Source organism: Dipodomys merriami, unplaced genomic scaffold, assembly GCF_024711535.1.
Source record: "Dipodomys merriami isolate MVZ:Mamm:240054 unplaced genomic scaffold, mDipMer1.0.p SCAF_1, whole genome shotgun sequence".
Classification (NCBI taxonomy): Eukaryota; Metazoa; Chordata; class Mammalia; order Rodentia; family Heteromyidae; genus Dipodomys; species Dipodomys merriami.
The window spans coordinates 125,099,167-125,122,021 of record NW_027202270.1 but is presented as its reverse complement, the minus strand read 5'-3'; the positions used below and the strand labels follow the sequence as shown (position 1 = coordinate 125,122,021).

The 22,855-nt window shown below is 40.8% G+C and overlaps 1 protein-coding gene across 2 annotated transcripts; it reads right to left on the bottom strand.

Moving 5' to 3' along the window:
* Positions 1–280: 280 nt before the first annotated feature.
* Positions 281–22,799, bottom strand: Alkbh1 (alkB homolog 1, histone H2A dioxygenase). 2 transcript variants are annotated; one of them, XR_011373432.1, is made up of 7 exons: positions 22,626–22,799; positions 20,638–20,746; positions 13,593–13,755; positions 10,506–10,596; positions 7,495–7,688; positions 4,970–5,645; positions 285–2,357 (listed from the first exon to the last, which is right to left on the bottom strand). XR_011373432.1 is itself a non-coding variant. In XM_070028761.1 (6 exons), exons 1-6 carry the CDS (start codon positions 22,797–22,799, stop codon positions 5,219–5,221), a joined length of 1,158 nt encoding a protein of 385 aa, XP_069884862.1. In that variant the 3' UTR covers positions 281–5,218. The 2 variants fall into 2 exon arrangements, 1 of the variants encoding a protein (XP_069884862.1); XM_070028761.1 differs by having other exon boundaries at positions 281–5,645.
* Positions 22,800–22,855: the final 56 nt, after the last annotated feature.

The window sequence follows — 22,855 nt, the reverse complement described above, 5'->3', positions numbered from 1 at the left end:
GGCCTTCAAAAAAGCAATGTTATGCTACCTAAGAAAACTTAACGTCTATGAGGATATTAGCCTTTTCTATGCATGTATGTATTTTAAAATATTGTAGATGCTGTACATACTACTTTAAGGCTGTTTTCCTCACTTACCATATGAGGCATTTGGTCCAATTATTAAGTATACCGCTAAAGCATAATTTGTAGGATACTAGCAAGTCTCTTTCTCAGACAATGATGTTGTTCTTAGATTTGATCTAAACAGAGAGGTAGGACTGCCAGGTCAAAGTTCTCTTTATTAAAAAACAATATTTATTCTTTTTTTAAAACACAATTTTGAAAGGCTTTCAGTGTAAGATATATCAGAAATACAGAAAAGCATAAGTATCAGAAATAATCTGTCATTCATGTTTTGGCATATATACTGTTCCAGTTTAGAAAAAAATAAGTAGGCTACTATGCAGTTTGTGACTACATTTCCTTACAGTTAAGTCTAAGTACTTCATGTACTTAGTACTAAGTACTTCATGTACAGGGCATCTCTATTAGGACATGTGTTCCAGGAAGGAGAAGGTTCTAGAGAGAAGACTGTAGAACTACTGTTGAGTAATACATGAATTTCACCAGTGCCTGTCTGCTGCTGGATGCTGAGCTTATTTCCAATTCTCGTTACAATAAATATTCAGACTCAGGTTTTTCTGGATAGCTCGGATTACTCCTGAACATTCACTTCCTAGATGTAAAAGTCATTGGGCCAAACGTTACACACCTGAAAACAAGGATGACCACAAAATTTATCAAAGCCTCTGAGAGGAAAAGGGGATGTAAGTTGGGACTGCCTCATCCATATGGTACATTTGGTACATTATTTGCTCATCATATCTCTGATACAACACAGCCATTCACATTCTTGCAAGCAGAATATTAAAGGAGCAGTTTCTCCAAGCACAATAAAGAAAAAAATTATTAATTAAAAAAACAAGCAAGAGGGCTAGGAATGTAGCTTAGTGGTAGAGAGTCTGTCTAGCATGCATGAAGCCCTGGGTTCGATTGCTCAGTACCACATAAACAGAAAAGGCTGGAATTGACTCTGTGGCTTAAGTGGTAGAATATTAGCTTTGAGTGAAAGAAACTCAAGTAACAGTGTCTAGGCCCTGAGTTCAAGCCCTGGGGGGGGGGAGGGGGGGGAGGGAGAGGGAGAGAGAGAGAGAGATAAGGAGAAAGAAAAAAGAGAGAGAGAGAGAAAGGAAGGAAGGAAGGGAGAGAGAAAGAGGGAGGGAGAGAGAGAGAGAGGGAGAGAGGTTGGGAGGGAGGGAAAAAGTAAGGTGCCAGTGGTTCACACCTGCAATCCTAGCTACTCACAAGGCTGAGATATGAGGATCATGCACCAGCCTGGACAGGAAAGTCCATGAGACTCTTTTTTTTTTTTTTTTTGGGTGGGTCATGGGACCTGAACTCTGGACCTGGGTGCTGTCCCTTAGTTCTTCAGCTCAAGGCTAGTGCTCTACCACTTGAACCACAATACCACTTTTGGTTTTCTGGTGGTTAACTGGAGATAAGAGTCTCATAGACTTTCCTACCTGGTCTGGCTTTGAACCACAATTCTCAGATCTCAGCCTCCTGAGTAGCTAGGATTACAGGCATGAACCACTGGCGCCTGGCTTCCATGAGACTCTTATCTCCCAATTAATTACCAAAAAGCCAGAAGTGGAGCTGTGACTTAAGTGGCAGAGTGTTAGCCTTGAGCACAAAAAGCTCAGGGACCAAACATGGATTATTTACATTGGTGGCTGTGGTTATGTTGTGTGTGCTTTTTAAAAATTTGTGCTTTTTAGGGGAGCAAAGGAAAGATTCAGAAAGGGATGAAGAAGAGGTGAACAAATGCAATCATGGTATTCAGTATTCACTATGGAAAATGAACAACTTGTGGGCACAGATGGGAGGGGGAAACTAAGAGAGTGAAATGGATCATTGTCTGAAAGAGAAATATATGCATTATCTGAATTCTGGTAACCCCTCTACGCAACACCTTAAGAACAATAAAATTATATTAATAAAAAACATAACTCTTGACAAGAAATGTACTCATTACCTTACTCATGTAACTGCACCCCTCTTTACAGCATCTCTACAATAAAATAAAATTTAAAACACACATACACACACTTCAGTGACAGTGTACAGGCTCCAAGTTCAAGCCCAGGACTGGTACACATACACAAAGAATACTTTCCGTTTGGTCCTTTCTTAGTTTCAGGTTTGTTCTAGGGTCCTTTGAGTGTCAGTTCTTTCTCAGGAGTCACCTTCTCCATCAGAGGCCAGGTCATCTTTTAGGTTCAGCGAACCATCAAGGTCTCTGGTCATGGCTCCGCCCTGCCATTATAGCACAAAAGCACCCATACCAACATGTACATCAATTAAAGTGGCTGGATTCCAACAAATTTTTAACTATTATGGCCACTGAGACTTGAATTTCATTTGCCATTAAATAGTCTTGGTATTTTCCCCCCATCTCCTATTCCTTGGTGTCCATGGGTGAGGTGGGGGAGAGAAACATTGCAGACAATTCTCACCATCCCACTCCTGGACCATATTCCCTAGAGGGATTATGTGCTGAGAGACAGGAATCTGCTCTATGCAGCCCTCAATTTCTATTTGCTTCTCAAACTTCAAGGTATAACTATAGCATTTGGGCCTGATACTCAACTGTGAAGAAAGAATAATCTGTTCTAGGGCTGAGAAAGTGGCCTAGTGGTAGAGCACTTGCATACAGGAAGCCCTGGGTTCGATTCCTCAGCACCACATAAGCAAAAAGAAAAAAGCAGGAAGTGGCGCTGTGGCTCAAGTGGTAGGTTAGCCTTGAGCTGAAGAGCTGAAGAGCTGAGGGATAGCACCCAGGCCCCATGACTGGACTCAAAAAAAAAAAAAATCTGTTCTAATGCTAAGGGTAGATTGTTTCTGTTGGACTTACTAAAAGATATGTTGGTTTCAAGTGGGTACATTTAATTATGGATGATCTAAGGACTTTTCCCTGTGGTAAATTTATTTATATACAATTTCCCAATCATGCACTAATTTTAGAACCTCACAGATAGGTAATGGGGCTATATTAATTTTTATTCCTCAAAAAATCTATAACTGGGCTGGGATGAAGCTCAGTAGCAAAGCACTTACCTAGCTAGTGTGCTGTGCTGGGTTCGATCCCCAGTAACACACAACAAAACAAAAAACCAGTTAAAAAAATCTATACCTGTTGAGCTGGGTGACTCATGCCTGTGGTTATGGGCTGGGGGCTCATGCCTGTAATTCTAACTACTCAGGATCCTAAGATGTGAAGATCTCTGTTAAAAGCCAGGGCTGGAAAGTCCGTGAGACTCTTATTTCTAATAAACCAACAAAAAAGCCAGAAGTATAGCTGTGTTTCAAATGGTAGACACTAATCTTAAGCACAATAGCTCAGAGACAGCACCCATGCCCCAAGTTCAAGCCTCAGGACTGGCACGTGTGTGTGCCCGTGCACACGCCCACCTGCCCGTGTGCGTGTGCACGCGCGCGCACACACACACTCTACACTTGTTAACACCATGAATGAACTTAATACTCAATGCTGGTAATCAGTTTTTTTTTTTTTTTAAGGTAGGGCATAAGAGGGATGAAATTGCAAGATAAGTATCTGTCAGTGGCTATCAAGCCAGTCTTCCTTGCAGACAAGCCCCTTTAGTAGCAAAACAAACTGGAATATCTTATTCTATAAAGGAACTCCTTTTTAAATATCAAAATCTCCTTAGGAAGAAGGTTAATAAATATTTTCTTCATTTTTACGAGTGAGGAAACTGAGGTCCAGAGAGAAATGTACAGGAACTTGGTGCAAGATATTGTGTGGAGTTTATGGGGATACAGAGATTCAAACTTGGTAGCTGGTCCTGCTAGCTCCAGCTTGTAATCCCAGCATTTGGGAGGGTAAGGCAGGAGCATACTCAGTTCTAAGACAGTTTGGGCTGGAGACAGTAAGGCCCTTTTCTAAAACAAAACAAAGGAGATCCTTTCTTAAAAAACAAAAGCTTAGTGGCTTCATCCATTTCCAAGCAGTCTCCCACCAGACAAGAGAGCAGTGACTAGACTGTCAAGCAGTCATCTCTCGTGAGATAACTATGAAGCATACCCAGGCAAAGGTGGGTGGTTTAGTGCAGAACAGCCACAGGGCTTCAATAGCATGAACAATGCACCAAATAAAAAGAAGAAAAAAACTCATCTCAGATACACTAACCCTCAAAGACAGATACAGATCTTTAATTTAAAACTGAGTAAGTTTATTCATGAAGAAAACAGTAATAGAATACCTTTGGGACTTTTTCAGTCCAAAAATTAAAACTGCACTAAAAAGCCAACAGATACTCAAGAAGCTGAGACCTGAGGACCCAGATTTGAAGACAATCTGGGCAGCAGAGTCTGTGATAAACTCATCTCCAGAAAAACACCAAAAAGACAGAAGTGGTGCTGTGGTGCAAGTAGAAGAATGCTAACCTTAAGCAAAAAAGCTCAGGGATAGTGCCCAGGCCCTGAGTTCAAACCCCGTGACCAGCAAAAAAAACCAACACAAAACAACAACAGACCAGCAAAAAAACCCAACACAAAACAACAACAAAAAGCCAACAGGGAGAGTCTGGAGACCCTAAAAGGCACATGGACAATCTACTGTTCCATTTTCCATGGGTTTACAAATAATTATCTTTAAAGAAAAGCTAAGGCTGTGTTTAATGTCTTTTCTAGGAAATGAGATTTCCAGTTTTAGTGCTTCACGTGTTTAGGATTCCTCTGTGACAGGTCAAAGAAGGAGGAAGAAGAGATCAGAATTTTGATTGTAACTGGAAGAATTAAGATGAATTTAATGGCTGGTTCACAGAACCACAATGTTATCAACAGATGTGCAGTATTTCCCATTAATAAAATCGGAGGTATTTATCTCCACAGACATGTAAACTCACCTCTACCTCTCTCAGAGGTAATGGCAGAGCCTGAAAGTTGTATGTAGATGATCCTATCTCCTCTGGATAACCAATACATGTCACTGTCTAGAACCAGACCCAGTTAAATACTTCTCTGAGCACACTTGTAGTATTTATTCTTCAGGATGTATTCCAAATAGTGAGCTCTTCCTTGTCTGTCGTTTTGGTGCTAATCAAGTCCATGATCATTACAGACCTGCCTGAATAAAAGAATGAGACCTCCAAGTCTCAGCTGTCAGAGTTTAACCTGGCCCGTTTTATTTGGCTATCCTGATCATTCAAATGGCAGAAACCTGTGATGTTGTCTCTCTTTTTCTCCTCCATGTGTTCCAAAGGGAAGTCCTGGTCTGTGGCAAGTACTTGTCGGACAGTCATGTTAACACGAGCAGTTTTCAAATAGCTGGCACACACCTGCCAGTCCTCCAAAGAACAGGGCTCTACCACTGAATCCCTGGGGAGGACAGCTGGGAGAGGTGTGTCCAGGCAATGAGGCAGGCCTTCTCCCTCAGGGTTTGGAAGCACTCGAGGGACTGCATGATTTAACAGGCGGCTGAAACCTGACATTACCATTATGTCACCACTGTGCATAAACATGGCTGTGGGGGCTTCATCTCTTTTGAGACCACCAAGGAGAAAGATGGCAGACTGTCCAAAACTACAAAAAAAAAAAAAAAAAAAAGCAAGTTTTTGTTATTAGTCATAGTGGTGAAGGTTACATTATTCTATAATTTCAGCTTGATACTTATTTTCATTTTAAACTTTTCTCTTTTGGCTTGTCTCTAAGTGACAAACCCATGTTCTGCTGTCTATATTTCAGTATTTTTTTTTCAAGTGCTGAGATTGAGCACAGGGCCTTCCTTGCACATGCTATGGAAATGAACATTTTATGACAGGGTTTGGGTCTGGGTTTACACTCAAACTTGCAATCCTGCCTTAGCCTCCTAAGAAGCTGGGATTATAAGTATGTGCCACCACATTTGTTATTACCTACTCTCATGATTGCCCAAATGTCCTGCAAAATACAATTTGGTGTAGTAAATGAGCAAATTATCCATAAACCTTATTAATGCATCTCTCTCTCTTTTTTTTTTTTTTGGTCATTCATGGAGTTTGAACTTGGCCTGAGTGCTGTCCCTGATCTGAGCTCTTTGCTCAAGGCTAGTGCTCTATCACTTTAAGCCTACAGTACCACTTTCAGTTTTCTGGTGGTTAATTGGAGTCTTATGGATTTTCTTGCCCTGGCTGGCTTTGAACCTCAATCCTCAGATCTCAGCTCCAGAGTAGTTAGGATTACACGTATGAGCTACTGGTACCTGGCTTTATTAATGCATCTTTTAAGATTTCAGTATTTCAATAAAATGGTTTGGGTCTGTTACTATGTGAAAGGCACTTTCTTCATTGAATACTGGTAATCTGCAAAAATTTGCTCTATATTTGCTCCACTAATCCACAAAGGTCATTTACTTTGTCTTATGGCCTTCTATTTGTCTATTCTACAAAGTACTCAAAAGGAACAGCACCCAGGACCTATGTTTAAGCCCTAATACTGGGGAAAAATAAAAAGTCTTACAGAAAGAGTAACTGTAACTTAGTCACTGCTCTGAAAAGGTTAGGTGAATTTTATGATACACTGTTAAGATGTCCACAGTCAAAGATATAGTATCTAGCTATTTTAAAAGTTTAATGTTGGTGCTGCTCACAAGTGGCTCACACCTGTAATCTTAGCTAATCAGGAGGCTGGAAGTTGAGGATAGCAGTTCAAAGACAGCCTGGGCAGGAAAGTCTATGAGTCTTCAATAAACTACTCAGAAAAAGCCTGAAGTGTTGTGGTGGCTCAAGTGGTAGAGTGCTAACCTTGAGTAAAAAGAAATTCAGGGACAGTGCCCAGGCCTTGGGTTCAAGCCCCAGAACTGGCCAAAAAAAAAAAAAAAAAAAAAAAAATTTAATGATGGGCTAGGTGTTGGTGGTCAGACCTGTAATCCTACCTACTGAGGAGGATGAGATCTGAAGATCGAGGTTCAAAGCCAGCCTGGGTAGTAAAGTCCGTGAGACTCTTATCTGCAATTAATCATCAAAAATGCGGGAAATGGAACCGTGGCTCAGTGGTAGTGAACTAGCCTGCCTGTAGCACAAAAGCTCAGGGACAGTGTCCAGGCCCTCAGTTCAAGCTCTATGACCAGGTGCAGGCCTGTGAACACACACAACACACACAGAGTTTAATGTTTCTTCTTTTTTGGGGGTCGGTCGTGGGGCCTGAACTCTGGGCCTAGGCACTGTCCCTCAGCTCTTCAGCTCAAGGCTAGCACTCTACCTTGAGCCACAGCACCACTTCTGGCCTTTTCTGCTTATGTGGTGCTGAGGAATCAAACCCAGGGCCTCATCCATGCAAGGCAAGCACTCTACCACTGAGTCATCTTCCCAGCCCGAGTTTAATGTCTTTATTTAGCTAATGCTTCTGAAAAAAGAAAAAAGAAAAGATACAAACATCCCTGGAAGGAACTTACCTGAAAGATAACAGGGGTTTGGAATGATCTAGCTCAGACTTGTCTACGTGGATTCCCAGTGTGGAGTCTAAGCGGTAGTAATTCAGGATCCCCGCTTCAGCTCGGAAACCCTGAAAGCCACAGGCAGCAGCTACTTGCTCTGAGAGGAAAGCCAGGTCAGAAGGGAAAGGTGTATAATGATCTGCTGAGTATTTCTTTGGTAAAAGTAGAGAAAATAAGAAAATAAACAATAATCTCAGGAATGTAGGAAAACTGTGGCACAAAATTAATTTACCACTTTAATATCCTCTAACTTACAAACTAACATTAACTTGGCATTGTCCATTCAACCCTTCTTGAGGCATTCAGAATACTGGAAAATATGGCAGGCACTGTGCTATATAGTAATAAATTATACAAATTCATCTGCACGACGTCTAGATCACCCTCTAGTATGCTTTAATCCTAAGGAGGATAGTTCTACGAGGGTAAAAAGGCAACTCAAAATGGTTACTGTTACCTAAGAAAATGTGATGACTAAATGTAATGTAATATTTACATTCTGGAACAGAAAAAGGATATTAGTTAAAAGATATAGAAATCTGACCCTCAAGTAAGGACTTCACTATTATAATGAGGTATTAATATTGACTCATTGAGATAAATACACCATACTAATGGAAAGAATAAACAGAAGGTGTGACGTCTCACTGTTCTATCTTCTCTGTGCTTCTGCAAATCTGAAACTGTCCTATAATAAAACGGTTATTTCAGAAAAAAAAAAGGACAACTCAAATACAGTAGCCAGCTTACAACATGGTTTAATGCCAACCTCAGCGGGCAATCTGATGAGATGACATGCTCAAAACATCGGAATTAGGTCTGACTTATAATTGGCCAAGATAGGATCTTAAAATGCAAGTTTTTCTCAGCACTAATGTCTCTAAACTACTGCTATTCTTAGCAAAAACCTTTACTTACACAAACATCACACACACACCAACCCAAAAGACAAAAGGTCTAATGCTCCTCAAAAAAAACCCCAACCAACCAGGTGCTGGTGGCTCTCGCCTATAATCCTAGCATGCAGGAGGCTGAGATCTGAGGATCCCAGTTCAAAGCCAACCCATGCAGGAAGGTCTGTGAGACTCTTATCTCTAATTAACCACCAGAAAACTAGAAGTGGCACTGTGGCTCAAAGTGGTAGAGCACTAGCCTTGAGCTGAAGAACTGAGGGATAGTGCCCAGGCCCAGAGTTCAAGCCCTATGACTGACAAAACAAAACAGAAACAAAAAACCTTTATGTATACAATTTATGACAGCGACATGGCTGCACTTGCTATCTAGACTTTCATTTACAGTCTCCTGTGCAGAGGAGCTGGAGAGATGGGAAGGCTGTGTAAACTGACAGTGATCACCCTTTATCCCCACCCCTCACCCCTCGCTCTGCTCTCACCTCTTTCTTCCCTAAGTTAACCTCAAATCTGATCAGAAGATCCATTCTGTCTCAAGCTCCCCTAGCGCCTTCCTATAATTCAGTTTGGGGAAGAAGTCTAAGATCTGGAGAGATGGAATTTACTTTGGCTAGAAATGAGTCTTAACTTCAGACTTTCTTTTTTTTTTTTTGGGTGCGGTCGTGGGGCCTGCACTCTGAGCTTGGGGGCTGTCCCTCAGCTCTTCAGCTCAAGGCTAGCGCTCTACCACTTGAGCCACAGCGCCACTTCCGGTTTTTTCTTTTTGCTTATGTGGTGCTGAGGAATCGAACCCAGGGCGTCATGCATGCAAGGCAAGTGCTCTACCACTGAGCCACCTTCCCAGCCCAGCCTTTTTTTTTTTTTTTTTTTAAACAATTTTTACTTTTCATTTCTTTAGTAAAAAGGCTAACTTTGAGGTCTGTTGGCTGACAATACCAAATAAAAATATCACTAAAAGCAACAGCTAACTTTTTTGTGCCAAATGCCCTTGCGTGCTCAGTATAGTTAAGAACTGCTGCAATCACTCTACAATAAATTAATCTCTTAATTTTCATATTCACCTTCTGAGGCACGCATTGTCAAATACAGGATTCAGACATAGACAGCCTAACCCAGAGAAAATCATGGCTATTTCCTTGAATAAACAGTTTCCTACTGAATCTGTGGTACTGAAAATGCAAAGTATATTCCAAACATAATCAGTCTGTCATGATTTGGAATAGTTATTTAGTAAGTTGGGTTAACTAAAACAATGGAGTTTTTAAAAAGTAAATGCTTAGTGGGTAGAGGAGGTAGTCTATACCAACAAGTTTTCTTTCATTTTTTCCCCCCTCAGTAAAATAAAACTTCTTTTACCCAAGAAAGCCATCTATAGGAAATAAGCATCCAACAAATTCTAAACAATAATGGAAAAAAGGATAGTTGAGATTTACTCTTAAAAGCAGTAAAGAGGTGGGTGCTGGTGGCTCATGCCTGAAATCCTATACTCAGGAGGCTGAGATCTGGCAGAAAAGTCCCTGTGAGATTCTCATCTCCAATTAACCACTCCAAAACTGGAAGTGGGGCTAAGGGAAAAAGAGCTCAGGGACAGTGCCCAGGCCCCCAGTTCAAGCCCACAACCGACCAAAAAAAAAAAAAAAAAAAAAAAAAAAGTAAAGAAATATGGATATCCCTGAATCCTACTTTTGAGAAAGCATTGACAGAATACTTCTGATATTATACTATATCCTGAAGACAAATTTTTCTCCTGATATATGAAAATAGTTATTTATATGTGAAGATATGCTAATTTATTTTCTTAGTTTTTAAGAGAAGGATCACATAATGTTGCTAAGGCTGGCCTCAAACTTTTGACCCTTCCAAATTCAAGGATTTAGAAATGAACTACAATACCTTGCTCCTAAAGAGAGACTGAAAGAAGAAATCAATGAGAAATATCTTTCCATAAAAGGATAGTTTATGCTCTACATGGCCTCTGTTGTGGTGGTGATACTTTAAGTTTGTCCAATTATGCAAGTCTAAGAAGCACATAAACGGAAACAAAAGAATTTTAAAAACCTTGCTGTCCCAGTTATAATGGTATCCTAAGGTCACCCAGCGCAGTTTCTCTAGTAAACTTCGTGGTCGTCGTTTGTTCATTTCTTTATACCTATAGAGATTAGCAAGAAAAGAGGGTTCATTCATCTTAAATGGTAGAGGTAGCCCTATGTATGGATGATGGTCTATACATTTAGTATTCTATCCTATAAACTGTTAGCCAAGACTTGGTAGGGGAAATAAGAACAGATAAATGAGTTGACTGAGACTATAGCAGCAGTAAAAAATATATAGTCATTTCCAAGTTCTGATCTTTATTCCTAAATCATGTGCTGGATGGGATTAACTTTAAATGTTAAGCCTCTAGAATCTCAGTAACAATGAAACAAGATTAAGAGAAAAGAAAAAAGAAAAGTTGTAACATTATGCCTGTCAGTGGGAAATGAGCCAGCACTGTGGTCAATGTTAAGTATGGTTACCAGGGTATTTTCGATATGGTTTGCTGAAAGTGGGGTATGACTAATCATAGTTATTATTATGTCTATAATGATGGTGGCTTCCCAGAATTGCAGGTTGGGAAAAGAAGTTTGGCAAAATATATAGAATATAATTTACAAAAAACCTGGTTTAATATGACTTTCTTAACCCTGTATAACATAGCTTAGATAATTGAAGCTTAGCTAGCAATTAAAGCATCACTGAAATTTATTTGGTTTCTGTCATTCTATTGCCTAACTTGAAGCTTGGAGAGAGGTACTCTTTCTGAAATTGTATTTTGTCTTATCTATCTATGTGATTCACTTTTTTTTTTTTTAAAGGGGAACCTTATTTGTTTGACTTATCAGTAATATCTAAAATATGAAAACTGTTAAGTTTAATCATTTTTTTCTCTATGGAATTTACATCATTAATCAACCAAATTTTTGTCTAAAGAATTCAGCTGTGCTGGGCACTGGTGGCTTACGCCTGTAATCCTAGCTACTCAGGAGGCTGAGATTTGAGGATCGAGGTTCAAAGCCAGCCTGGGCAGGAAAGTCTGTGAGACTCTTTATCTCCAATAAACCACCAGAAAACCGGAAGTGGTGCTGTGGCTCAGGTGTTAGAGCACTAGCTCGAGCTGAAGAGCTGAGGGACAGTGCTCAGGCCCAGAGTTCAAGCCCCATGACCGACAAAAAAAAAAAAAAAAAAAGAAAAGAAAAAAAAGAATCCAGCTATTTAATAAAAAGACTGGACTCCTTTAAAGAATTAATGTTGGGACAGGAAATGACACACTTGAAGTTTAAGAAGAAATGAGAAGAAATAAGTCTAGTGGTAGACTGAACAGATGGACTTTGAGGGGTATGAAAGAGCTCAAAGATAGCTATCTCATCAGTGAAGCTTGTAGTAGAGGACAATTACATCTGACATCAAAGAATGGCAAGCAAGCTGGGCACTGGTGGCTCACATCTATAATTCTAGCTACTTAGGAGGCTAAGATCCGAGGACTGTAGTTTGAAGCCTGCATAGGAAGTCACCGAAATGCCAAAAGTAGAGCTGAGGCTCAAGTGGTAGAGTACTAGTCTTGAGCAAAGAAGCTCAGGAGTCAGTGCCCAGGCTCTGAGTTCAAGTCCCAGGACTGGTACAAACAAACGAATCCCTGAAAACAAAAGAATGACCAGCATTTAAACAGGTGGTGATGGGCACATAAAGCAAAAGTGAAGACTTTCCTGGAGGCCTATATCCAAGTGGCCTTATCTTGATGTTTGATATGATTTAATAAAACACATGCTGTCTGTCTTCCTATAGTTCACAATCTAAGGACATCATAACACAGACATCTAGCAAGACTGTAGTTAAAAGGAATGGAACAAAACATTGATTTATTTAAGATAGGTCTACCCAAGAGAGACACAGTTAATCTACTACCCTTTTAAGGAACTACACAGATGACCATTGGATTTTAAGAGGGCTCACACCATTGTCTCACTGATAAAGAGTAGTTCACTATGACTTGACTGTTGTACAAATGTAGAGTTTATATTAGTACCTGCTTTCCTTCTGGGAATATGCAAGTTTGTTGTGTGTCAGGCAGAAACTGCCTATGCAGCCAGTTCCTAGTAAAAACCTGGCACTGAGCTTCTTTGGTGGACACTTCACAGATTGTGTCATCACTCACTGCTAGGGAAATTAAGCATGCGCAACAAAATCAGCAAAGGAAAAAGTAGCACAGAACAAAAGTCTAGGGGAAAGCAGAAGTGAGCTTCTAAGGATCCTCTCCCGCTGAAACCACTCAGCAGGTGCTTGATTTCCCTAGTAATGAGCTATTTCCTTCTCTTTTCCTGACTCTTACATGTGCTTACCACTGTTCTACTCTAGGCAGCCTTTTGACTTTTCTGACTAGTAAAACCCTAAAAATCTAGAAACAGTTGAAACAGTCAGAGTAAAAAGAAGAATATGCTCAATTAAAAAAAAAATCACTTTCTCTTCTTTGATACTTCCACTCTACCAGGAAGAATTATTTCCCAGTTTTTCTTTTGTTCTGACCTTATCATAAGCTTCTGATCTCTATTATGATTATTCCTGTAGATAACAAATTCTTGCCATAGACTATTCACTGATGTTCAAGGAGAGTGTCACATTAAGCTTTGTGTCTCTAATGCCTAGCATCATGTTTGGTACCCAGTGAATATTTGTGGAATGAATAAATGGTTGTTGAAACAACATGAAGGTACAAATGACTGTTCTTCTCCCATGAGCAACAACTGACCTAGCATAAGATAGCTAGCAGCATCAACTCCATTTAGGAAAGTAGAAGTAAAGCGCTATCAATGATATTCTTCACCAGACACTGTAAGTCTTCAAAGCAACTTGTTTTAAGCAGAAAAAAGGAGCGAAGCTGAATAAAAATGGAACATTTGATAAGCAAATCTTGCAAATGGATCTCAATTTCTTATAACTGTCAAAGCATCTATCCAAATGTTCTCTGGGAAAGAATAAAACTGTGCTGCTTTGTGTGGAAATGAGAGAGAAAAAAAAAACCCCAAGATGGTCACTTTCATTGTACTCTTTTAGAATAGCTTCTTTAAAGATCTGTGATGATCTGAGCACTCAGTCTTATGAAAGACTTACCTCAGAAACTCTTTGCTCTGTTCCCACACATCTTGGGTCTCTTGTTCAGCCATGTGCTTGTCCAGGTTACATACATTAGGTTTCTGGGAGTATAACTTAAGGCATTGCTTCACCCAGTGCCATTGGTACCCTGGGAGGAAGGGGTTTGGGATAAAAATAAATCCTACACAAAAGAAGGGTGGGAAAAAGAAGGAGAAATTCTCTCAGTTATTCTGTCATTTATTCTCCATACCCTTTTAGTTATGCTCCAAGTTAATGAAAAGTTTGATTTTGATTATCAGGCACCTATCCTATGCAAATATCCCTGGTCTTTGAATATTCTGAAGAGGAACAAATAGTTCATAATAACTGCAAACTGTGTTATCTCAAAGCAAATTCTAGAAGTGAATTCTAGAAGTGAAAGTGCCCAAAGTCAACTTTCTAAAAAGACATTCAAGACTTTAGACTTAGGTGGTTGAAGCAGTAAGACTGCAAGTTAGAGGTCAACCTGGACTACATACTCACCTCAAAAACAAACAGTTCTAAGAACTCATGGCTAGTGAGTGGCTGAGTATTTACCTAGTGTCTGTCAGGTCCTGGGTTCAACTTTCAGCATTGCAAAATGTGAAGATTAAAAAAATTGCTTCTTGCTGGGTGCTGGTGGCTCAATACTTGTAATCCTAGCTACTCAGGAGGCTGAGATGTGAGGATCATAGTTCAAAGCCAGCCTGGGCAGGAAAGTCTGTGAGACTCTTATCTCCAATAAGCCACTAGAAAACTGGAAGTGGCACTGTGGCTCAAGCAGTAGAGCACTTGCCTTGAGATGAGAGCACAGGGACAATGCTCAAGCCCAGAATTCAAGCCCTACAACTGACAAAAACGAAAACAAACAAAAAGATTGCTTCTAAGTTTAGCAATAGGTAGTAGTTCCAAATTCTTCTGTTTTTTATCCCCAGTTGTAGAGTGATGATTTCCTACAGCTAATACTTCTGTTACATTTCAGTGTTTCCTTCTTGTCTTTTCAGTTTTGAAATACCTGATGAACAGTTCTTTATAGTATCTGCTGGAATCCTACCCATGATAAATGTTCATTCACTTAAGATACATACCATGCACCAAACACTTTCTTAAGAATGAAAGAAATAGGGGCTGGGAAGGTGGCTCAGTGGAAGAGCGCTTGCCTAGCATGCATGAGGCCCTGGGTTCGATTCCTCAGCACCACATAAGCAAAAAGAAAAAAGCCAGAAGTGGCGCTGTGGCTCAAGTGGTAGAGCTCCAGCCTTGAGCTGAAGAACTGAGGGACAGCGCCCAGGCCCAGAGTTCAGGTCCTACGACTGGACCCCCCCCCCCCAAAAAAAAAAAGAAAGAAAGAAAGAAAGAAAGAAGTGGATAACATTTGTCGGGAGAAAGTGAAGCACCAGAAGATAATAGGAGAATAATCTGTTTTATCTTTTTTCTTTTATTATTATTATATTGTGTTGATCGCTGAGTTTGAACTCTGGGCCTGGGTGCTGTCCCTCAGCTCTTTAGCTCAAGGCTAGCACTCTACCACTTGAGCCACAGTGCCACTTCAGGTTTTCTGGTGGTTTATTGGAGATCTAGGTCTCATGGACTTTCCTGCCTGGGCTGGCTTTGAACTGCTACTATCCTCAGATCTCAGCCTCCTCAGTAGCAAGGATTACAGGTGTGAGCCACAGGGGCCGGCTTTATTTTATTTTTAAATTTAAATTTTATTGTAAAGTGATATACAGAGGGGTTAGTTACAGAAGAAACAATCCCTTTTAGAAGCCCAGCTATGAAAGAAAACAAAGGCTGAGGAGTAGCCATCCACAAATAAAGACTTAGGGTAAGTTTTTGGTTTGAGGGACTAGCAATACCTAGGTATGCTTACAGAAGTGAAGAAAGAGCCAGTAATGAGAAACATTTTACATAAAGGGAAGCAGAATACAGTGCACTCATAAAAGTGAGATAAAAGATGAGATCAAGACGATAAAGGCAAGGCTCTAAAAGAATTCTTCCTCTAAGGCTAGAGGATAAGAGTAAAAGCATTTGCATATAAATGTGGGGCTTCTGGAGAGTGAAAGGGTTTGGGCAGATGCAGTTTTCCCAACAGATAAATAAGGCCATCCTAGCCAAAGTACGGCTGAGCTAAGTTCTTGAGGAGTAAGAAGGAATCAATAAATTAAACAAAAGGCAGTCTTACGTATTACCGAAATATCCTTTTGCAAAGAGATATGAAAATCATATGAAAAGACTAAGCGTAAGGATTTCTGTAGGGGCTGGGAAGGTGGGAAGAGCGCTTGCCTTGCATGCCTGAGGCCCTGGGTTCGATTCCTCAGCACCACATAAGCAAAAAGAAAAAAGCCGAAGTGGCGCTGTGGCTCAAGTGGTAGAGCACTAGCCTTGAGCTGAAGAGCTGAAGGACAGCGCCCAGGCCCAGAGTTCAGGCCCCACAACCGGACCCCCCCCCCAAAAAAAAAAGGATTTCTGTAATTTGAAGGCCTTTAATGCTTGGGGAAACCCCAGATCTAGTCTAGACAAGGCCAGCCAACTTTTGTCAAGGAATAGATAGCAAGTATTTTAGGTTATGAGGGTCATTTGCTCTTGCCCCTGTAATAGGGAAGTAATAAGATGGTAAATAAGCCAAAACAGGTGGCTGGGCTTGGTCCCTCCCTGCAGCCTGCCAACTTCTGGACTAGACTCGTAACAAGGTGGCACATAAGAATGACTGAAAAGAGCCGGGAGCTGGTGGCTCACGCCTGTAATCCTAGCTACTCAGGAGGCTGAGATCTGAGGATCGCGGTTCAAAGCCAGCCCGGGCACGAAAGACTGTGAGACTCCTATCTCCAATAAACCACCAGAAAAACCGGAAGTGGCGCTTTAGCTCAAGTGGTAGAGCGCTCGCCTTGAGCTGAAGAACTGAGGGACAGCACTCAGGCCCAGAGTTCAAGCCCCACGACCGACAAAAAAAAAAAAAAAAAAAAAAGAATGAGTGAAAAGTAGACAGTAAAAACAGTAAAAAAAAGGCCAAGGCTCAAACAAAAATAACTTTGGTATTACTGTCCTACTCTTCCTTTCATTTTGAATTCAGCTTAAATATAGAATAATAATAAAGTTTAATAACAGCTATTAATAATAAATAAGTTCAGTCTTAAGTCATTAATTAAAACTACTACTAAAAATAATTAGATGCCTATTAAATGTCAGCCTCGTTAATTTTGCATAACTACATGAAGAAGTTATTAAACAGTTTTGAAGAGAGAACAGAAGTTCAGAGAGGTACCATGACTTCACTATTGGCCTCTTGGGGGCTAATAGCACCCATTTGGGAAACAACAAAGTTGAATTTGTGACCATGGAACAAACAAAACTGTTAGGCCCTCACCTGCAGCAAACCTGAGATCTTTGCCTTATAAATATTGGGCTCTATCTAACTGACGTTTTGAATAATAATATCCGTGGTCCACTATCAGAATTACAGAGACTAAGCTATACTTGGCAGCAATGAACTTGTGCTGATATATTAGAAATATGTAAAATATAACCTGAGGATTCCTCCACTACACTAAATCTTACCAAAAATATTTACAAGTTCTGTCTAGATTCTTATAGATTTAGAAACAAAGCTAAACAGCTTAGAGATTAGTGTTAAGGATAGACTGGTAATTACATCTGATTTATCTGTTTTGCCATTTAATATTATCAACAGTCTATATTCTAAACTCAGCTTAATGACTAAGGTAAGTTACTTGTTCATACCAAGAAAATCTTTTTTTTTGGTCAGTCATGGGGCCTGAACTCTGGGCCTGGGAGCTGTCCCTTAGCTCTGCAGCTCAAGGCTAGTACTCTACCACTAGAGCCACAGCGCCATTTCTGGCTACCAAGGAAATTTTATATAGAAAATATTTTTATCCACACACAAAAGTGATTGGTGAATTTCATTACTTAGGCTGAATGTGCACTAATGCAAGGAGAGAGGAAGTCACTGTAAATGTTCAAGTAATGAACATATTTAAAGGATCAGTAATATAAATTTATTTTGACAGTCATGTGGCTTAACCACTAATCTGATTTTCATTTCACTTTTTTCTTTTTGCTTGGTGCTGGTTCTGGAGCTTGTACTGAGGGTATTTTTTTTTTTTTCCCTCGTTATGGGCCCTGAACTCTGAGCCTGGGCACTGTCCCTCAGCTCTTCAGCTCCAGGCTAGCGCTCTACCACTTGAACCACAGCACCACTTCCAGTTTTCTAGTAGTTAATTGGAGGTAAGTCTCATGAACTTTCTTGCCAGGCTTTGAACCGTAATCCTCTGAGCAGCGAGGATTACAGGCTGAGCCACTGATGCCCAGCTATTTCCCTTTTTTATTGATTTAAATCTATAAATTACATGCATTGGGCTTCGATTATGACATCTCTAACAACCTGGAATCAGTTTTTAATTCTTCTTGGTAAGTGTCTACAGTCTGATAATCTACTTTTACCAAAAATTACTATGTGCCAGGCACTAAGCTAAGCACTCTATATGTATATTCTAATGTAAGTTTCATAATCATTTTATGGTGGGCACTATTTTTAAACACATTTTACATATGAAGAAACTGAGGACAAGAGAATCTAAGAACTTTGTCCCAGATCAGTTACTAAGATAGAAGAGCTAGGACCTAAGTCTGGATAGCCCAGAACTAGAACCTATACCTATTTGGGTAATCACTATACTTCACTGCTTCCCACTGTACTTGTGTTTGACCACTTTTTTTTTTTTTTGGTCAGTTGTGGGGCTTGAACTCTGGGCCTGGGCACTGTCCCTCAGCTCTTCAGCTCAAGGCTAGTGCTCTACCACTTGAGCCACAGCGCCACTTCTGGTTTTCTGATAGTTTATTGGAGATAAGAATCTTCACAGACTTTCCCTCCCAGGGCTGGCTTTTAACCAATGATCCTTAGATCTCAGCCTCCTGAGTAACTAGGATTTCAGGCGTGAGCCACCAGTGCCCGGCTGTGTTTGACCACTTTTCAAATGTTTGATGCTGTCTTGTTGACCCCCTTGTTCAATAAGTTTCTGATTTCCATATCCATCATCTTTTTGCTCACTCTTAGAAAGACAGATTCCTTCAGAATAAGCAGGATACAGAGGTAAATGCAATTCTTCTGATCAACTTAGAATAAGAGATATTGTTATCTTCCATGTGTCAAACATTGCATTTCTATTAAATGCAGCTTACAATAGCAGGAAAGATAGAAGAAATGCTATAAAAACATAAAGAGGCACCAACCTGATGTGATTTAAAAACAGAATTCTAGAAATTTTCATAAAGCTGGTACACCAGTTTGGACAATACAAAATCAAAGTGGAGTTGATAACTATGTAGTTTGATACATTTGTTAAGGAGACTTAGAGCAAGAGAAAATCACTGTCTTGAAAACAGTTGCTAGGACTGAGCCCCCAATAAGCAAATAAAAAACACTGCTGCTGGGCTGGGAAGGTGGCTCAGTGGTAGAGCGCTTGCCTTGCATGCCTGAGGCCCTGGGTTTGATTCCTCAGCACCACATAAGCAAAAAAGAAAAAAGCTGGAAGTGGCGCTGTGGCTCAAGTGGTAGAGCGCTAGCCTTGAGCTGAAGAGCTGAGGGACAGCGCCCAGGCCCAGAGTTCAGGCCCCATGACCAGACCAAAAAAAAACCAAAACCAAAAACAAAAAAACCCCACTGCTGTTGATGTACATTCTACATTTATTTGCCCAAACTCACAGTGATGCTTTCATATGTAAAAGGTATCATTCAACTATTTCCTTTATAACTTCACATAAAACCATAGTCTTTTATTGAAGTTCATAAGCTGTTATACTCTCCCACATTAGCAAATATTTTAGTAGTCACAGTAACAGGTGTTAGTTAGCACACTCTTAGTCTTGGTTCCTTTTTAAAGATTTCTCTCACTTTTAACTCATATTTGGAATCACAACCAAATGTAAACTTTTGTCTTTTAGAAAAAAAAACTCAGCTAAATATGGTGACACCTTCCTGTAGTCCAAGCCACTTAGAAGGCTGATGTGAAATGATTACTTGAACACTCAAGTTCTGGACCGGCCTGAACAACAGAGTGACATAGTGCCATCTCATCAACATCAACATCATTACCATCACAACAACAAAACAACAAAAAACAAATAGAAAAAGAATGTATATACATGATTATCCAGTTAAATAAGACATTTCTGTATCTTCTAAGTCATAACAATCTCTATAACACCATGACCCTTGAAAAAAGTTAAGCTAATATCCATTTTTATTAACACTTATTATCTTATTTCTCTATTTGTAAAGCAAGCTACTTGAACATCATTAAAAACTCTGAACTATTGAATTGATTAGAACTTTTGACCTCATTAACTATAATTATCCTTTTAAAAGTTAAGTCTTGATAGCAACAAGTTTTAAGCTGTTATGCTAGTTAACAATTTGTCTGGAATGGTAATTATGAATTATGCTATTATTTAGAGCAATTTTTCTGGCAGAGTAGATGCACAGATGTACTCTGTACCAGGAAGTCCAGAATCAATGTCTATTTTTTTATTTGTTCTGCCACTTTCTGCCACATAAGACAGGCACTGCTGACTTTTGCTCTTCAATTAAAACAATGGAAACAATGCTAGGGAGTGAAACATTTGTGTTTAGGGGCTGGGAAGATGGCTCAGTGGTAGAGGGCTTGCCTTGCATGTATGAGGCCCTGGGTTTGATTCCTCAGCACCACATAAGCAGAAAAAGCTGGAAGGGGGGTTGACGCTCAAGTGGTAGAGTGCTAGCCTTGAGCTGAAGAGCTGAGGGACAGTGCCCAGGCCCAGAGTTCAGGCCCCATGACTGACCCCCCCCCCCAAAAAAAAACAAACCCAAAGAAACATTTGTGCTTAGTTTTCCTCATTTGTCTAATACACATATATATATATATTTATTTATGTACATAACACACACATATATATGCATATATACTTAATTTTTTTTTTGCTCACAGTTCCTTCTGTGAAATTAGAGAAATGATTGAGTAATTTCACTTTCTATGAGGCCAGGGGTACTCACCAGGATAACCTTCAAGTCCATAAGCCCGCCAGTTGTTGACTGGCTGAAGTCCTGCTCTGTGAGCATCGTGCTCACTGACTGAGGACACACTTAGCTGAGACCTAACCACCTGGCAGGAAAGAAACAGAGAAAGGCTAAGGCTATTTTGTACGTCAACCTGGGAACTCTAGATCTCTGAAGAAATTTCTGCTATGGGATAAAACTAAGATTTTTTTTTTAGGTCTGGTCGTGGGGCCTGAACTCTGGGCATGGGCGCTGTCCCTCAGCTCTTCAGCTCAAGGCTAGCACTCTACCACTTGAGCCACAGCACCACTTCCAGCTTTTTCTGCTTAGGTGGTGCTAAGGAATCGAACCCAGGGCCTCATGCACACAAGGCAAGCACTCTGAGCCACTGAGCCACCTTCCCAGCCCAAACTAAGATCTTTATGCCTAGGATCTTAACCTTAGCTCTACCACTTGATGTAGGGCTTTTTAGATGAGTCACCTAATTTCCTAGAGCCTCAGTTTCTTCACCTGTATGCAAACTCATGCTACACAGACAAAACTAACCTAAATAGAAATAGGGAAATTAAAAGCTGACTTGTTCTGATTTGCTAGATTGCCTTTTCCTAAGAGATCATATCCTGATGACTTAAAAGGACTCACTGAAAGTTGGGTTGTATTGGATGATTCCAACTGACAATGCTACTTACTTGCCAGATTGTTGAGTATCATTTTTGCCACTGCTCTCATCAGATGAATTGTGATAGCAACTTCTTCTCTAATTTGCTTTTAGTCTACTTTGAGATGAGGACCTCAAGTTTTCACATATTCAACACATACTTGTGTTTAGTGTTGACTGCTTTGGGTACTCTGCTAGACACACCATGTCCCATTCTCAAGCGGCTCATATTTTTAAAACTATGAATGCATTATGATAAAATGTGGGGAAATGGAGTTAAATTAGTCGAGTTTTTGTGAGTCAAGTATTACTCTTAGTGTGCACTTTTTACTGTGTTGTCCTAACAACTTGGAAGGCTATTTTGGCTAACAGGAGGACTTCTAGACCAATATGAACTTACTGCAATTTTACTGAGAGCTCTAAATTATGCCTGACCTCATCTTGGACATCAGTAGACAACACCAAGGGCCAACTAAGAGATTATATATCCTCATTTGTTAAGTAAGCGTAAAGAAAAATAGAAGCACTTTACAGTTGTGCTTCCTATATATTCCTTTCTCCCTATTTTTCAGATACCCCATTTTCAAAGAGGATATATATGTGTGTGTGAGTGTGTATTTATGCATATTATATATACATATTTTTTCTCAAAGTGTGTGTGTGGGGGGGGGGGTTGTCTCAAAATTCTTCCATTGCTTCTTTGTGTAAATCCCAGAGAGAATAGGGAGTAATTTAAATGTGCAACGGCTTAACTATGTCAGATCTCTGTCAAGTTTGGGGATTACCGAGTTTTTTGGGTTTTTTTTTGAGGGCGCAGAGAGCTATCCTAATGTCTACGATTACGTACTTAGTGATTTTATTCAAAATAGAGCTGTGGGACGGGCGATGGTGGCTCACACCTGGCATCCCAGCTACCCAGGAGGCTGAGATCCGAGGATCGAGGTTCAAAGCCAGCGCGGGCAGGAAAGTCCGTGAGACTCTCATCTCCAATGAGCCACCAGAAAACCGGAAGTGGCGCTGTGGCTCAAGCGGTAGAGTGCTCGCCTTGAGCTGAAGAAGAGCTGAGGGACAGCGCCCAGGCCCAGAGTTCAAGCCCCACGACCGACAAAAAAGAAAAAGAAACTTCAACACAGAGCCGTGTACCCGAGGAAGCGCACACACCACTTCCCAGGGTTTTCGGGCCGAGGCCTTGGCCTTGCGGAGGCGGCGTGCGGACAGCCGGCCCCGCGCCCTGGGAAGGGGGGGCGCCCGGCGGGAGCGTCCGGAGGCCCCTTCCGGGGCGGGACGACGCGCCGCGCCGCACGGTCGCGCCTCTCGCAGTCCGTACCTTGGAGGCACTGGGACCCGTGCCGCGGGCCGCCGAGAAGTCGATGACTCCACCCAGGTCTCCAGTCCCGGGCCGGCTCTGCCTGTAGAAGCGGAAAAGCTTCCGAAAGGCGTCCTCTCCGGGTTCTGTCGCCAGCGCTGCCACAGGACCCACGACGGCCGCCATCTTCCCCATTTCGGAGCCTGGACCACCTGGCCCGGAAGCAGATCTCCGAAGAGTTCTTCCGGGGT

What these genes read in the sequence shown, in the direction of transcription:
- Alkbh1 (XM_070028761.1), bottom strand. Translation starts at nt 22,799, where the DNA reads ATGGGGAAGATGGCGGCCGTCGTGGGTCCTGTGGCAGCGCTGGCGACA. An exon ending in CGGGTCCCAGTGCCTCCAAG is followed by an intron (nt 20,747 to 22,625) that starts GTACGGACTGCG and finishes CTTTCCTGCCAG; the next exon opens with GTGGTTAGGTCTCAGCTAAG. An exon ending in AAACCCCTGTTATCTTTCAG is followed by an intron (nt 5,646 to 7,494) that starts GTAAGTTCCTTC and finishes TTTTTTTTGTAG; the next exon opens with TTTTGGACAGTCTGCCATCT.